At 38.7% G+C, this 15,640-nt stretch overlaps 1 protein-coding gene across 1 annotated transcript in view; it reads left to right on the forward strand.

Moving 5' to 3' along the window:
- LOC107668948 (insulin receptor-like) overlaps window positions 1–15,640 on the forward strand; it is a 57,420-nt gene that overhangs the window by 35,697 nt on the left and 6,083 nt on the right. Inside the window, exons 4-15 of the mRNA XM_016461015.1 lie at window positions 4,382–4,521; window positions 5,625–5,769; window positions 5,876–6,090; window positions 6,178–6,304; window positions 6,675–6,925; window positions 7,732–7,899; window positions 8,027–8,225; window positions 11,525–11,808; window positions 11,898–12,037; window positions 12,575–12,734; window positions 14,836–14,935; window positions 15,406–15,473. Coding sequence (XP_016316501.1) covers window positions 4,382–4,521; window positions 5,625–5,769; window positions 5,876–6,090; window positions 6,178–6,304; window positions 6,675–6,925; window positions 7,732–7,899; window positions 8,027–8,225; window positions 11,525–11,808; window positions 11,898–12,037; window positions 12,575–12,734; window positions 14,836–14,935; window positions 15,406–15,473 — 1,997 coding nt within the window. The remainder of the gene's footprint in view (window positions 1–4,381; window positions 4,522–5,624; window positions 5,770–5,875; window positions 6,091–6,177; window positions 6,305–6,674; window positions 6,926–7,731; window positions 7,900–8,026; window positions 8,226–11,524; window positions 11,809–11,897; window positions 12,038–12,574; window positions 12,735–14,835; window positions 14,936–15,405; window positions 15,474–15,640) is intronic.

A 15,640-nucleotide genomic window follows, 5' to 3' on the forward strand; every position in this document is an offset into this window, starting at 1 on the left:
ACTTCAATACCGTGATAATACCGTATACCGTGATAAAAGCATTAGCAATTAATCGCAACATGAAAATTTGATACCACCATATCCCTAGTGGTATAGCAGGTTTAAATTGGTCTAGCTGGTCTCCCAGTCTGAAAAATGTTCAAAATCCCCATAAAACCAGCGGGCCAGACAAGTCTGACCAGGCTGGGAGACCTGCTAAGACCAGCAAAACAGCTTAGGCCGGTTTAAGACATTTTTTTCAGCAGGGATTTCATGCATCCTTCCTGTTTGTCTCATTCATGGAAGAGGAACAAGAAGTGAAGAAAAGGGCTAAACTGCAAAGATGGCTTAGAGTGATCAGGGCTGTACTGACCTCAATCGACTGTCTGAGTGCACAAAAGATTATTTGGGACAGAGCGAGTGAGAGAGTGTGTCAGAAAGGGAACGTTGTATGTTAATGAGAGGATGAGTGTGAGTTTTAAAGCAGCGCTGACTTAGCGTGAGGCTTGGCAGTGCTGTTTGTGCCCATTTAAAAAAGCTCTGAGCAGGAATAGGATGACTACAACAGACCGCTAACCTCTGTTTTACAGAGCTTTTACATAGTTTTACACAGAATGTATTGTTTGTTTGTGGTGGAAATGCAGGATAGCCAATGTCTCATAGCTTTATTACCTCTCACACTGTTTCTACACACACATGTGTTTCTGTATGCAGAAGGATGGACGATTGTTCATATAAATGGTTTTTGACATTCTCAAATCTCTGATTTTCAGAAGCTCTTTGGTCCAGCTGTGGTCAGACACCAGCAAAAGCCCTCAATGAAAACAGCAGAGCATACAATCAAGATATTTAGATACAAGATTTAAAAAAAAAATGTATCACGCATACTTCAATATAGCAAAATAGTACCCTTGTTTGAATGAGAAATACATTTTAGCTACTATTCAGAGTTGTGATATGAAGAGCAGCAGAGAGAAAAAAATTAAGTTCTGTACAGACATTTTGGGATTAGGCATGGGCCGGTATGAGATTCTGACGGTATGATAACCTTAGATAAAAAAAATATTACGGTTTCACAGTATTGCGATTACAGCTCTAAAATGTTATTTTTAAATGTCTGGGTAAAAAAAACGACTTTTTTTTCTCCACTGAACATTTTATTTTTAAGAAACATATAGAACATTTTGGAACAGTAAACATGTCAGGCTAAATAATTAGAATAAATAATTAAATTCTTCTTAATTAAATGCAGTCACTTAAGTGAGCCTAAACCTGCAGCTCAATAATCAAAAATATAATCAAAACATAATTTCTGTATAAAATAAAAAAATTAATTAAAAAATGCATGCATAAACCTGCAGCTCAACAAGGTTTTTGGAGACATGCTCGCTTTCTACACATTCATCTTTCAGTCCAAGTTATGATGCAATAATGTTCACCTTTCCCGGATTAAGTTTGGAGCTATGGTTTGGAGCGGTGAGGTACGAGGATGTGTGCACATACAAACATAAGGAAAGAGAGAGCGCAAGTGTCACACACACACACGTGCGCGCGGTCTCTCTGTACAACACTGAAACAGTGGCAAAGTTTTTTTTTTTTTTTTAAATGCTTGATTTTGAACAGATGTAAACAATGGCAGGAGGCTTAAAGATATAGACGTGATACCAGCTAAATTTAATTATTGTACTAAATCGCAGAAAAGTAGGCTACAGTACGTACTTTAGACTGCTATTCCTCACTCTGTGAAGTAACGTGAGGGAGGAAACTAGTTGACGTTAGCTAGTTAATTAGCCATGTTATCTGCCTCGGTAGCAAGCCAAATAGTATTTATTTCAACACTGAAACAAACGGCGGGTGGGTCTCTGTCTTGATCGGAGGTGAAAGAGGGAGAAAACCGAAGATGACACAGATATATAGAGTATGTTCGACTTGGAAGTATTTATTTAGCGATCGGCGCTAAAACGTCATCTGTACGGAACATCATTGTGTACGGAACATGGTTAGTCTATGTTACCCGAAAAATTCCCATACGACAGACTTCGTCTTTTTCGACGGGGGAAAAAGTTCCAGGGATTCATCTCCTTTGGCCATCCTACACACAGGTGACTCCGCTCGCACCAACCGGAGAGGGAGGGGTCATGTGACTCGCTACGCTCTTCGCTGCACACAACTGAGGGAGTCCTGCACTTTCCGTCTTTGACGACACGTAAAAAAACTGCGCATACCGCAGCAACGGTATAATGGAACATTTTTGTGGTTTTGAAACCGTGACTATCCCAAACCGCGGTGATTTTTATATGCTTACCAGGGCTGCATTTATTTGATTGAAATTACAGAAAACTTATTACAATTTTATTTAAAATTGTATTACAGTTATCTCAATTTAAAATAACTGTTTTCTGGTTAATGTGTTTTAAAATGTAATTGCCTGTGATGCCATTATTCCAGTCTTCAGTGTCACATGATCCTTTAGAAATCATGCTAATATGCTGCTTTTAAATGTCTTTACTGTCACTTTGGATAAATTTAATGAATTCTTGCAGACCCTTAACTTTTGAATTGTAGTGTGCTCAAAATTAATGAAATGTCCATTTTATGCTTTAAGAGACCTCCAAAACAATATCGGGCACTGGTGAAACATCTCCTATAATAATAATAATAGTGATTTTATTTGCTTGCAAAAAAAAATGAATTTGATGCTTTTTGTTCATAGAGTGTGTATTTGTGGAATCTACCAGATTTTTATTTATTTATTTATTTTGCACCTTTGAGCCAAAACTTTTTTCTTACCCAGAAATGAAAATTCGATAATTTTTTACTCACCCTCAGTTCACTTCAAACCCATCTAATAGTTTATTCTACTGCTGAAAATGTGTAATGCCCAAGCTGTTTTTATTCATACTGCAACAACACAAAATGGTAAGTCATACTGACAATCTGCAGAAAGCATAAGCACCATAAGCATAAGCAATCTTCAAGCAATCAAAGGAAATTACCCCTTATGTCTCTTTCACTATATTCCAAGTCTTCTGAAGCCATTCTGTAGCTTTATTTGAGTAACAGACTATGTTTTGTGTGTAATGAGTTTCTTAGATGCAACTACTACATGGCTTCAGATGTTGTATGAACCACTTTTATGGCACTTTTTATCATTTTTGGAGCTTGACAGTCTGAATCACCATCCTGTTTTGTTGTATCTAAAAAGCAGACCTAAAATTTACTTTTGTGTTCATTGGAATAAAAAAAATCATGTGGTTGAAGAAAAATTAAGGTGGGTAAATAATGAGAGAACTGAAATGCGTGTTCTGCCAGATAGGACACTCCTCTTTTCTCTTACTCTTTTTCCTTCCCTCTTTCTCATGATACTCTTGCTTCCCCTGTGCCAGTTTGACCCCTAGGCTGGGCAGTGTGGGTGCACTGTGGGAATTCAGACAGCAGACACACAAATCAAAGAGGCTGGACAGACACAGCACAGGGGTCAGGCCTCTCGCCCCGCACTGCCGCCCTCAGTTACAGTCTCAGCATGCTATCTGGCCTCCATTGAGATATCAGGAGTTTCGACACCCTTGTCTCATCAGCTTGTGTCTCTCTGTCTGTCAGCTGCATAGACAGGGAGTGCCGTCTGGCCACTGATAGATAAACGACTCTGAGTTGCATCCCTGCCGCAGGGTGACACGGCATACTGGACTCTCTGATATGTCTGCAATACGGCTTTCACCCACGCACCAGCTTCGCTTCAGATTAGCTGGATAAACCGCAGCACATTCCGTCCTTTTTGGCAGGTACCACAAAAGAGCAAAGAGGCTCAAAACACAGCGACAACCCATTACTTGCGCTTTACCCGATAGGTGGTTTGTGCACATTCTTGGCATGGCTTCACATGTTGTGACGCTATTATAATTAAGACTTTTAGCATGTAATCCACGCCTCCATATCCTTTGTTTTGCTTGTGGATTCACACTTTATTACAGTTGTCGTACAAATATGCGTAGCGTAGTTTCACAGGAAACAGTGGCGCAGAAAGCATCCTGCACAAAAGACAAACAGTTCCTCAGTCAGGCCTGACGTATCTACAGAAACAATCAGTGATTAAGCTGTGTCTCTGGCACGTCTGAGAGAACGTCTCATTCATCCTTGATTGCACCCTCGGCCTACCCTGCAAGGTCACCCGCGCCCCCCGCTCCCAGTGCTGACACTTTGCACAACAGGATCCACGTCCTTGACACAAACAATCCGTTATTGTCCTAATGCCACAAATTTGCTTCAATGTCAACTAGAATAGAAACACTCCATCATATCTGTGTTTCTTTGTTTCCATGTTCTGTTCACAGCACGTGTGGGTGAATGACTTTTGTTTGTCATGCGGCTTTGTGTACATGTGACTCTGTGTTCTGTGCCGCAGGTTGAACTGCACCCCTTGCGCTGGCCTCTGTCCCAAAGTGTGTATGGGGCTGAAGACAGTGGACTCAGTCACTGCGGCGCAAGCTCTGAGAGGATGCACTGTGATCAATGGCAGTTTGGTCATCAACATCCGCGGAGGGAGTAAGAACAAACAAACTCTTTAATACAATTTCTCCTCTTTGTGCAAGTGTAGATGGACGTCTTTATTACACAGCTCTCTTGAATTCAGGGTTCTGATTGGTTAATCAGCATTCTGCAAATGTTATTGTATGACTAAACTATATAATTGGATAATGTCTGTGGCAACCATTATCCTTTAATGCCGAGTTCACACTGTACGATTTTCAAAGACGTCGCATCACTGTTGGTTTCACATTGAACGACTATCTGGGGTAGCATTCAGTTGTTGCTGTGTTCACACTGCACGATGGAACGACGACACTCAAAACTAGCCTGAAAATAGCCCAATTGCTTTCGAGAGGTCCCCCTGTAAAAATCGCGTTCGGGGGGTAAAATACACATTTTTTTGGTGGGGTTCCCCTGGTACAATTCACATTCCAGGGCCTAAATATCACGTTAGTGGTGTCGTTTTTCAACCCGCGGATATATTTAGCATGCCAAATATTTCACAGGCGTCGGCGATTCCATCAGATCGCGTCTTTGATAATTCACACTGCGTGATTGTCACTCGCGTGAACGAGCACCGATTTGCCTCCGATTTCAGGCATTTGTCGGCGATTTCGCAAAACCTGTCGGCGAGTGAAAAATCGGGCTAAAATTGTGCAGTGTGAACTCGGCATAAAGATTAGCAATTAAACATCAATGTCGTTAGTTTTTATTTATTTATGTATTTATTTATTTATACACACGCACACACAAATGTTCTGTTATTTAATTATTAATCTGTCAATTATTCTAGAGTATAAATATATATAATTTAAATAATCATAAAAATATACACAATAATTATTACAAAACTTATAATTATTAATTTGTTTGTTATTCAGGGGTATAATAATAATAATAAATAATTAATGTAATAATTAATAACATCATACATTTCTCTGTTTTGTACTGTGACTGCATTACCACCTTGGGTGTGCATTTACTTCCAATAATTCAATGGTTTGTCATTAATTATTGCTTGTGTAATCAATTACAAAAACACATACGCTTCATCAGAGTGCAGGTTTTCAAAAATTTAGATTTTAAACTTGCTCTTCTTTTCTATTTCTTCCTGTTAGATAACATTGCTGCAGAGCTGGAAGCTAACTTGGGACAGCTGGAGGAGATTACCGGCTACCTGACTGTACGACACTCATATGCCCTAGTCTCTCTATCTTTCCTTCGCAAGCTCCGAATCATCCATGGAGAGACACAGGAAGTTGGGTACGAGTCTTGTCATTGGATTTGTCAAACCTAATGGTCCCATGTCATCTATATATTCCCTCCTCTTCCCTCGTCCTCACTCGTGTGCTGTGTTCTTTCCCATCAGGAATTATTCCTTCTATGCCCTCGATAACCAGAACCTGCGTCAGCTGTGGGACTGGTCCAAACACAACCTAACCATCAAGCAGGGTCGCATGTTTTTCCATCATAATTCTAAACTCTGCATGTCAGAGATCCGGAAGATGGAGGAGGTGACGGGCACTAAGAACCGGCAAACAAAGAATGACATTGTCTCAAAGACCAATGGAGATCAGGCTTCATGTGAGGAAGGCATAGCCTTGCGTTTCAGTTATGCTCATATGCTCTTTCTGAATAAATCTGAATGCATTTTTGTTGCTGTTTCACTAGGTGAGAGCCAGGTTTTGAAGTTCACACAGATTCGCACACTTTCTGACAAGATCATAATTAAATGGGAGCCTTTCTGGCCACCAGATTTTCGAGACCTCCTGGGATTCATGGTTTTATACAAAGAGGCGTAAGTGACTCAACTATTTATATGGAGCTTAATCAATGTAGACAGTTTATTTACTGTGTTTTGAATGAGGTTGTGAGGAATATAAGTACTGTCCAAAATCCAGAGCGTTTTGCCCACTGGAAAGTTTTAAGTGAAGTCTGTATTTTGTGTTTTTTTAAGTTTGTGCCAACTTAATGGTCCATACCAAGTTAAACAGACTGTACTTCCTGTACTTCCGCCTCGTTTTCATTTTCACCGTATTCAAAACGTCATCTACCCTGACTCTAAGGTTCTTTTTATAGCTGTTCTTAGTTTTTGTAGATTGAGTTCATTGCAATGAAGTGATGATTTCTGTGTATGGATTTGTTGATATTTCTCTCTGCTTCTATAGGCCATATAAGAACGTGACTGAGTTTGATGGTCAGGATGCATGTGGCTCTAACAGCTGGGTCATAGCAGATGTAGACCCTCCGCCTCGCGCCACAGATGGAAAGGAACAGCAGGAACCCGGGTACCTCATCCTCCCTCTGAAGCCGTGGATGCAGTACGCCATCATGGTCAAAACCCAGCTCTCCGCTTCTGATGAACACCAAGTCCATGGAGCGAAGAGCGAAATCATCTATGTCCGCACCAATGCTACCAGTAAGAGCTTCAGAAGCAGCGTCATAGGAAGATTATGGCGTTTTTTACGACTCCCTATGCTGTCATGCAAAATTAAATTTTAAAAATATGATTATTTTTTCAAAAGTGGAGAGGACAAACCTAGAAATTTAGAAAGTACACCCTTGCTCAAAACAATCATTTTCTCTATTAGAGGTTTGAATTTGAAGCATTTGTATGCATGATCTGTCTCAAACCTGCTTAAACTGAATTTAGTCACTTCTGAAGTTGTTTTCTGATTCCAGTAGCAGTGTTTATTGTGTAGGCTTGGCATGGAAGGCAATAAAAGAGGTCAAAGGCTGGTAAAATAGGTTGCTGATGACTTTCAGCGGGGTGAAATCAGCGGCCGTGATTTAGGAGAAAAAACGAATGTGGTTTGCTTTCAGTGCTGCCAGGTGTCTGTCTGGCTTCCTTTTGAGCTTGTTTTGTCTTTCTCTCCTGATAAACCACATAACTATTCACTAAGTTGAGAACGTTGTTTCGGCAGCTGGTTGGCAAGAGCTGAAAGTAGTGCTTTAGGGTTTTTCTCTTTTTTTTTTTTTTTCTGGTTTAGCAAACGGTTGGGTTTGCACGCCGTGACATCAATGGTGCCCCTCCACTTCTTCCTTTTTAGACGGAAGCTGTCGTTATTCTTCTTGTCTCATTGGTGCCCCAGTCTGACAATGTGGTCTAGGCAGATTTGAGTTTAGTCTGCTAGTCTACTTTTTTGGCTTGTTCTCATTTAAAATCATTCATTTTATTTTAATTTACCTTTGTTTGAGGTGGTTTTTTTTTTCTTCTTTTTTTAGAACCATCTGTGCCCCTGGACCCCATATCCTCATCAAACTCTTCATCTCAGATCATACTGAAGTGGAAGCCCCCTAATGATCCAAACGGAAACATCACACACTACCTGGTCTTCTGCCAGCAGCAACCAGAAGCCAGCGAGCTCTATAAGTTTGATTACTGTCAGAAAGGTTAGAAAATATACATAATGTAGAACCATAACACACTACCGTTCAAAAGTTAAGGGTTGGTAAGACTCTGGCTGTTATCTCTAATGATGTCAGAACAAAGTCTGAGCCTTGTGTTTCTGTTGTTCAGGTATGAAGCTGCCCACCAGAGCCCCCACCCAAGTGGACAGTGAAGAGGAACAGAAGTGGAACCAAACCGAAGAGCAGGGCCAAGATAGCCGCTGCTGCGCTTGCCCCAAAACAGAGAAAGAGCTGAAGAAAGAGGCGGAAGAGACAGAGTACCGCAAAACCTTCGAGAACTACCTCCATAATGAAGTCTTTGAGCTCAGGTAAACTTTCTGGTTCCTCATTTAACTAGTGTAGATTACAATTGCAAAAATTAAAGTGTAATTGATAATGAAAATCATTGATTTATAAATTATCATTTAGAACCTACACCACTGAGTAGTAAAAAATTGTTTTCTATGAAAAAAAAAAAACTTTTTTTTTTGCGCTCAATATATAGCGCATATTATATGGACTATTTCATATATAAACAACATATGGCACACATTATTCATAACTTTTTCATTTATAGACAATATTGCATATATTAAATATACTTAATATATGGAATGCATAATAGAAACTTTTTTTAATTTATGGGCAACATGCATCAAGCAATATATAGCAAACATTTATATACATTTTTTCATATATAAATAATATCACATTTATAAACACTGTAATATATAGACCATTTAGCATACTGCACATTATATACACTTTTTCCACATATAGGAAATATATAGCATAGAAACATTTATGTAGACTCATTCATGAATTAACAGTATATTACATATATTATATAAACATTTTTCATATGTAGACAATATATAGCATACACTTTTTTATTTTTAGGCAATATATAGCATAAATTATATAGACTTTTTACATATATAGTCAGTATATATCATACATAGGTCTTTTTTTTTTTGCATATATGGACAGTTTTCACATTGTTTCAAGCAGAGCATTGTGCAAGAATTATCAACAGTTTGATCAATTATCAAAATAGTTCTTAGTTAGTCCTAGGGTAAAGGCTTTAGAAACAGATTATATTTTTCCATTCAGAGACCCTTGAGATGCAGCTGTCAGATTGTTCACCTAACATGACCCTCTAGGTGGAGATTCTCAAGTGGTTCATGGTGTTCATCTGTTTTCTCCAGAGTTCTAAGCTCAGGGTTGAACTTCTTAAGGCTGATTTATACTTCTGTGTCGGACCTACGCCGTAGGCTATGCGTCAGTTTTCATTTATACTTCTGCGTCGTTGTCCGCGTCAACGTGCAGTACACATGCAAACCGCTAGTCAGCAGTGTCCACAGGGCATTTTGCTGGTGTAACCACGACAAAAGCCGAAGAAGAAGCGGCTTCGGAGAAGCATTATAGCCATGACGGCGGCAAATACATATCAAATCATTATTTAAAACTACAAAAAGGAGACAACAACGGAACAGGAGATGATGGCATTATTTCAATCTGCATAAGGACTTGTACCAAGTTGTTTTTGACTCCAGCAAGACCTTGAGTATGTGTTTTTGTTAGGTGCTTTTTCACTGTCTTTGTGTATCTTTGGCCTTCAGAAGCTCACAGCTGGCTTTAAAGATCCCGTTCCACTCCTACACACACATGCACGCTCGTACATTCACACAAACTTTCTCTCATGCCTTGCACAGGCCTTGGTTTAGTGTAATCTTTGTTTTGAAGATGTTGTCTGCTCTGTAGTAGTGATAGACAATGTTGACCACGACGCGTTCAGAGGAAGTGCAGACTCCTACACAGACGGTTTGTCTCGCTACCCTTCATTGTTCTAAATATTATGGTTGTCTTGCAGCTGGTCTGCACGTTTTATTCACAGTGCTTTTACAGACTATAAAAAGTATTCAGTTCATTTTATTTAGATGTTAAAATATGGTTTTACTAAAAATGATTTTATCCTCGGAAATGCTTTGGCTCTTAAAACACACCAAACGAGCTGAATCCTCCTGTCCTGAGCTCTTATATTTGAGGAAATAACTGAAGGCTGTGGTGCTCTGATAGTGGTTTACCACTGGAATAGTTAAAACCAACCACATGAAATGCTCCTCTTCTCCCTCTAGTGGTGATGTGAGTAATGAACTCGATCAACTGGAATTTTGTGGCTTGTAATCCATGTATGGTTGTGTTGTACTCCTTAAAAGATGACCAAAATAATAACCTTTAGCAAATATACACATTTAGATTTTGTCTTCTGATATAATGGGTCAAATACATGAACGTGCAGTAGTCTGGGGTCGGTAATATTGTGTAGTGTTTTTGCAAGAGTATCTTTTGCCTACCAAGGCTACATTAATGTGATAATAAAGTGAAAAACAATAAAACATTACAGTTAAACTGTAATACTTTGAAAAAGTATTACCGTCTAAAATAAATATTTTCTATTTTCAAAATGGAGTTCCAGTTCCAGTTAAATTTTTCTTACGAATCGTTCCACTACTACACTGATTTGGTGCTCAAAAACATTTTTTGTTATCAATGTTTTAAATCAGGGGTCACCAGACTCGGTCCTGGAGGGCCGGTGTCCTGCAGAGTTTAGCTCCAACCCTAATCAAACTCACCTGAACCATATAATCAAGGACTTACTAGGTATACTTGAAACTTCCAGGCAGGTGTGTTGAGGCAAGTTGGAGCTAAACCCTGTTGAAAATAGTCCTTAGTGCTTTATATTTCTTTATAATGCTTTCTTTGATGTTTTTGAAAGAAACCATGGACTCTTTGATAAATATATAATTGAAAAGAGTAGTGTTTATTGGAAATAGAAAACTTTTGTAATGTTATAAATGTTTTTTTGCTGTCATTTTGATCAGTTTTCTGTGTTCTTTATAAGTTCAAGTATAATTAAAAAAAAGTCTTACTGACACTAAATATCTGAATGCCCATGTATATTGATATGTCGTCTTGCGCAGCCAGATTTTTTGTCCAGTTGATTCTCTTTACAATGTAAATAATCTCGCAAACAGCCTGCTTCGACAGGAAATGTCAACAGTAGGACAACTGCACTCAAGTGAACTTGCTAATGTTTGAATTTGTTCAAAGGTGTTGAATGAATAGTCACTCTAAGATTCCATATATTTCCTAAACCATAATTTGCCACGCTTTTTATGTAATTATACAGTCATTTGTGGTCTGTATTCAACAATGAAGTGATAATGGAAGCCCTTTTCCTTCTGAGCTGTAGTGAAGCTAGCTTAGTCACAGAGCCGAAGAAAGAACAGACTCTGCGTCATAAGGCATTTGTCATATCCCTTTTGATTTTTCCCAAGTTGCTTTGAAGAGTTGAAGATTGTGACTTGAACATCTGTTTAGCGCAGATGACCATTCGATTAATGGACTCAAAAAGAGCTGCAACGTATAGAACTGCCATTTAAATGTTTGTTTTGCCGCAGTCAATCAGATTGTTTGATCTTCGGGCAAGGCTGCATAATTTACATGCATTATTACATGACTCACTTCAGCTGATATCACAACATATGCACACTTTTTCAACATCCACAGCCATTCAAGACTGAATCTAAATCTAGTACCTCTTTGCGTGTTTCTGTGTCTCTAGGACATCAAGACAGCGTCGTTCTCTGGTGGGCATTGCCAACTGGACCTCGTCTCGTCTTTTCACTACGCCCTCTTCACTGCCCAATGGCTCTGCCACTCGTAGCCCAGAGGAGGAAGCAGAAGCCAATAAGATTTCCCTGATTGTTCAGACCAAGGAGTCGACGGTCATCTCTAATCTGCGCCATTTTACCAGCTACCAGATAGAAATCCATGCCTGCAACCATGAGACTGACCCCTCTCGCTGCAGTATGGCGGCCTATGTCAGTGCCCGCACCATGCCTGAAGGTATGGGATTGTTATTTTATGATGCAGTTTTATTTCATATAGTATAGTGAATATATTTTTAATGACTATCTTTTTATCTGTTTTTATAGATAAAGCAGATGACATTGTAGGGCCGATAATCTGTGAGGTGTCTGAGTACTCCGTACACATCCGGTGGATGGAGCCTAAGGCCCCTAACGGCATGATTATTCTCTATGAAGTCCATTATAAGAGACTGGGAGATACAGAGGTGAGATGTTACATGAGATCGAAGTCTGTATTCTTTCCAGGCTCTCTGCTCCCATAAACGCTGGCTGCACTTTAAATCTGATTTTTATCAATCCTGTTGAAATCAACATGTGCTAGCTCCAAATCAACAAGCTATTTTAGCATCATTGCATCATTGCTGTGTATTTCTGTAACCATGGAGAAATCTAGCCAGAGACAGTGGAAATGTTCCTAATGTTGTTTTTGAAAAGCTTTGGATAAACAAGGGATGATTATATAAAGGCTAATAATTGTTGTAAGCGAAACAAAACATGACGGTTTTGCACTTAGTGGCACATGCACTTGTTTCCGTTGATGGATTTGAAACACTCTGTTGTAACTGTTTACGCTGACCTCTGGCAGTTTCATTAAAGCCTGATGAGTAATATTTGGATGTATTAGTGTGAGATGGACTTTAAAACCATGATAAAAGCCAAGACTTTGCCACTGGCTAATGGACGTCTTCAGTCCGATGTGCACAGCAGTGTGGGTTATCTAACTGCGTGCCTTTATGTCTTAGGAGCTGCACCATTGCGTATCCAGGAAGAATTATATTGCAGACGGAGGCTGCAAGCTGAGAGTGGTGCATCCTGGGAACTATACATTGCGGATCAGAGCCACCTCTCTGGCAGGCAATGGATCATGGACAGAGCCAACACACTTCTATGTGGAAGACCTACGTAAGACGCTATTACACACACACACACACACACAGCATGTATATAATGCTTATGAATCTCCAGTTTTTTTGAATTTTCAGTTTTTAAATTATGCATAAGACCCACATAACCGAATTTTGAGAAGGTTTTTTTGTCTGTATATGTGGGAAAACTAAATATGCACACACTGATATAATGGGGCAAAGTTTCAACCTCTGGGGGTGGGGCACTAATTATAATGCACAATGACAAAACAGACACGGATGCATCCGCGCGCATTCATACAAAAGTTGACTAGTTTTTAAAGTACATTTTTAAAGATATTTTAAAATGTTTGTTGCATGGTTTAAAAATACCTTTTATAAAATTGTGTTTTTGAGAGACAAAAAAAACGGCTAAGCCATGTAAAGGCCAAGTCGCATTTTATTATTACTTTCATGAATAGCCTAATGTAAAATGCCGGTAAATAAAGCTGAATGTTTACTAACATTATAAATACAGATAAACATAGCTAAAAGCTATTTTAGTTCCTCTCACTCCATAACAAATTCTTTACATTTAACAGTATTCAGAAAGATAATGAAAAATAGGATAGTAATCAAACATCAACCCAAAATGAATTCATTGCTGCCGAAACTGAAACGGGCATTGGGCTCACATAGCCTACCTCTCTTATTCGGCATGAATCCACTCAATAATGTTTCCATATTCATGATGTATTTCAATGCTAAACTGTTATTTATGCTTTGAACTTCACTTCAGTGCATGTAAATCATCCTTCACATGTGCAATGTTTGGTGGGTGAACACAATGGATTGTACTTCGGACTATTTAAATTGAGCAGTGTAACTTCTTATATGTGTGGTTGGCTTATTTTATTTTGATAATGAACAGGCTGCGACGTCAAGTATGCTGATGTTGTGTGTGTATGCGTGAGGCGCCTGCATGATCACTTGATTCTTAAATTTCATTCCTTACAACAGCAGAAACAAAGATAAGATTGAAACATCATTATGAAATTATAAAGGGTCTACTTTTATTTGTGTACAGTCACAATAACGACAATACACTGTGCTTTTCAAAATAAAGAAAACGAAAAGATGTCTCATTCTGCCGTATTGATTTCCCATCCGTGAACTTGTTGCGCATAAGAAAAATGGATAAACTCGGCATATTGAATTTGTCACAGTTTTTCTTTTGTTTTGTTAATCTGTGAATTAAGTCAAATATATTTCACAAATAGGGCTATTGATTTAATTCATATGTATTAAATGATTCAGTTTTTCTCCGTTCATATTTGTTATTTTATTTCAACTTTATTTCAATTAACAGAAATGTTCTTAATAGTTTTAGTTAACTTTAATAACCCTACCTAAATGGCAAAACATCCATAGAACTGCAGTACACTTTCAATTTTCCAGCTGTTTCAAGCCACAAATATTAATGCCGGTCTGGGACAAATTTCCGGCCAGGCCTCAGACGATGTGCCCATGCTCCTCCAATTAATTATCCATTAACGGTTTAAATAAGTTCGTTAAGAAAACTGAGGGGGCACAAATTATTTCTGGGGGGCAATGGCCCCCCTTTGCCATAGCACCAGGCTTGTTCTTTTTTATTTTAAAGGGGTGGTTCATTGCGATTTCACTTTTTTAACGTTAGTTAGTGTCTAATGTTGCTGTTTGAGCATTCAGCTCAACTGTTCCAGTTATACATTTATCTTCACATAGCTATGAGAAACGTTAAACATGGACGCGCGTGCAGTTGCCAAACTGTATTAAAGCTTTAATCAGGATAAAACTGTATATTAAAAGCTAACATAAGCAGTAGCATTTACAAATAAAAGGTAAATTATGTGAAAAATAATGCGTTTTTAAAAAAACGAAGCATTAACACGTTAGACTGAACCCCATAAACACAATCAAGCCTAGAAAAAACCCAGTGAACCACCCCTTTAAGGCTTTCTATAACATATTGGTGAATTGTTATCAGTGTATGGATACTTGCTATTTTTATTTACTTTTTCTTTATTATTATTTGCTCCATTGTGCCCTGCACCTGTACCAAACTTGGTTTGGATATGCACACTTTTTCTATAGTTTTTCTATTGTGTATATATGAACAGGTATGGACCCTAACATACTGAAGATTGCGATTGGTCCTGTGATCTGTGGCGTTCTACTCTTCATGATGGGAGTTGTGGGCTTTTTCATGTTCAAGAAAAAGTAAGTGTTTTCTCTTGTGAATATCCTTAAAGGTCCCATATTGTCATCAACAAGATGATATTTTAAGCTCCTTATGTAGCCGAATCTGCGCTGGTTTGAATGGGCCGCCTCCAGTTTCCCCTTTGTTTTGCTGCCTCCAGCTAGCGCTGTGACGTCGGCTGACCCTAGTTACCTGTGGTTGGCCTGGCCGTGCGTCACTCAGAACACAACAGGCCAATCAGAAGAGAGGCTCATGAATATTAATTAGACAGGCCAAAATCGATCTGTTCTCAGTAGAGTTCCTGAGAGAGGAGCTGTAAAAATATATTGAGATGGTTTTTGGTACTTATACCGCAAATATATATTCTTAAGGACATCAAAACCTCAAATAAAACTCCAGAAAGGTGTATAATATGTGACCTTTAAAACCAGTGCAGGAAATTGATCTTTATGAGGTATCTGAATTTAATTTGGTGTGTTCGTCTGACCAGGCAAACAGAAGGTCCAACTGGGCGTCTTTATACCTCTCCAAATCCAGAGTATTTCAGCCCAGATGAGGGTGAGCAACTTTCCTTTCTTTTTTTAGTGTGCTTAATGATATCTGACAGAAAATGCTGTGGTCGCTGCACATTTAATTTTGTTTTAATAGAACCAGAGTTGATCACATTAACAGTGTTATCGATTTAGGATGATTATCACATTTAAAATGACTTTCTCCCCTGTATG

This window comes from Sinocyclocheilus anshuiensis, unplaced genomic scaffold (genome assembly GCF_001515605.1).
Source record: "Sinocyclocheilus anshuiensis isolate Anshui unplaced genomic scaffold, SAMN03320099.WGS_v1.1 scaffold4, whole genome shotgun sequence".
Taxonomy (NCBI): domain Eukaryota; kingdom Metazoa; phylum Chordata; class Actinopteri; order Cypriniformes; family Cyprinidae; genus Sinocyclocheilus; species Sinocyclocheilus anshuiensis.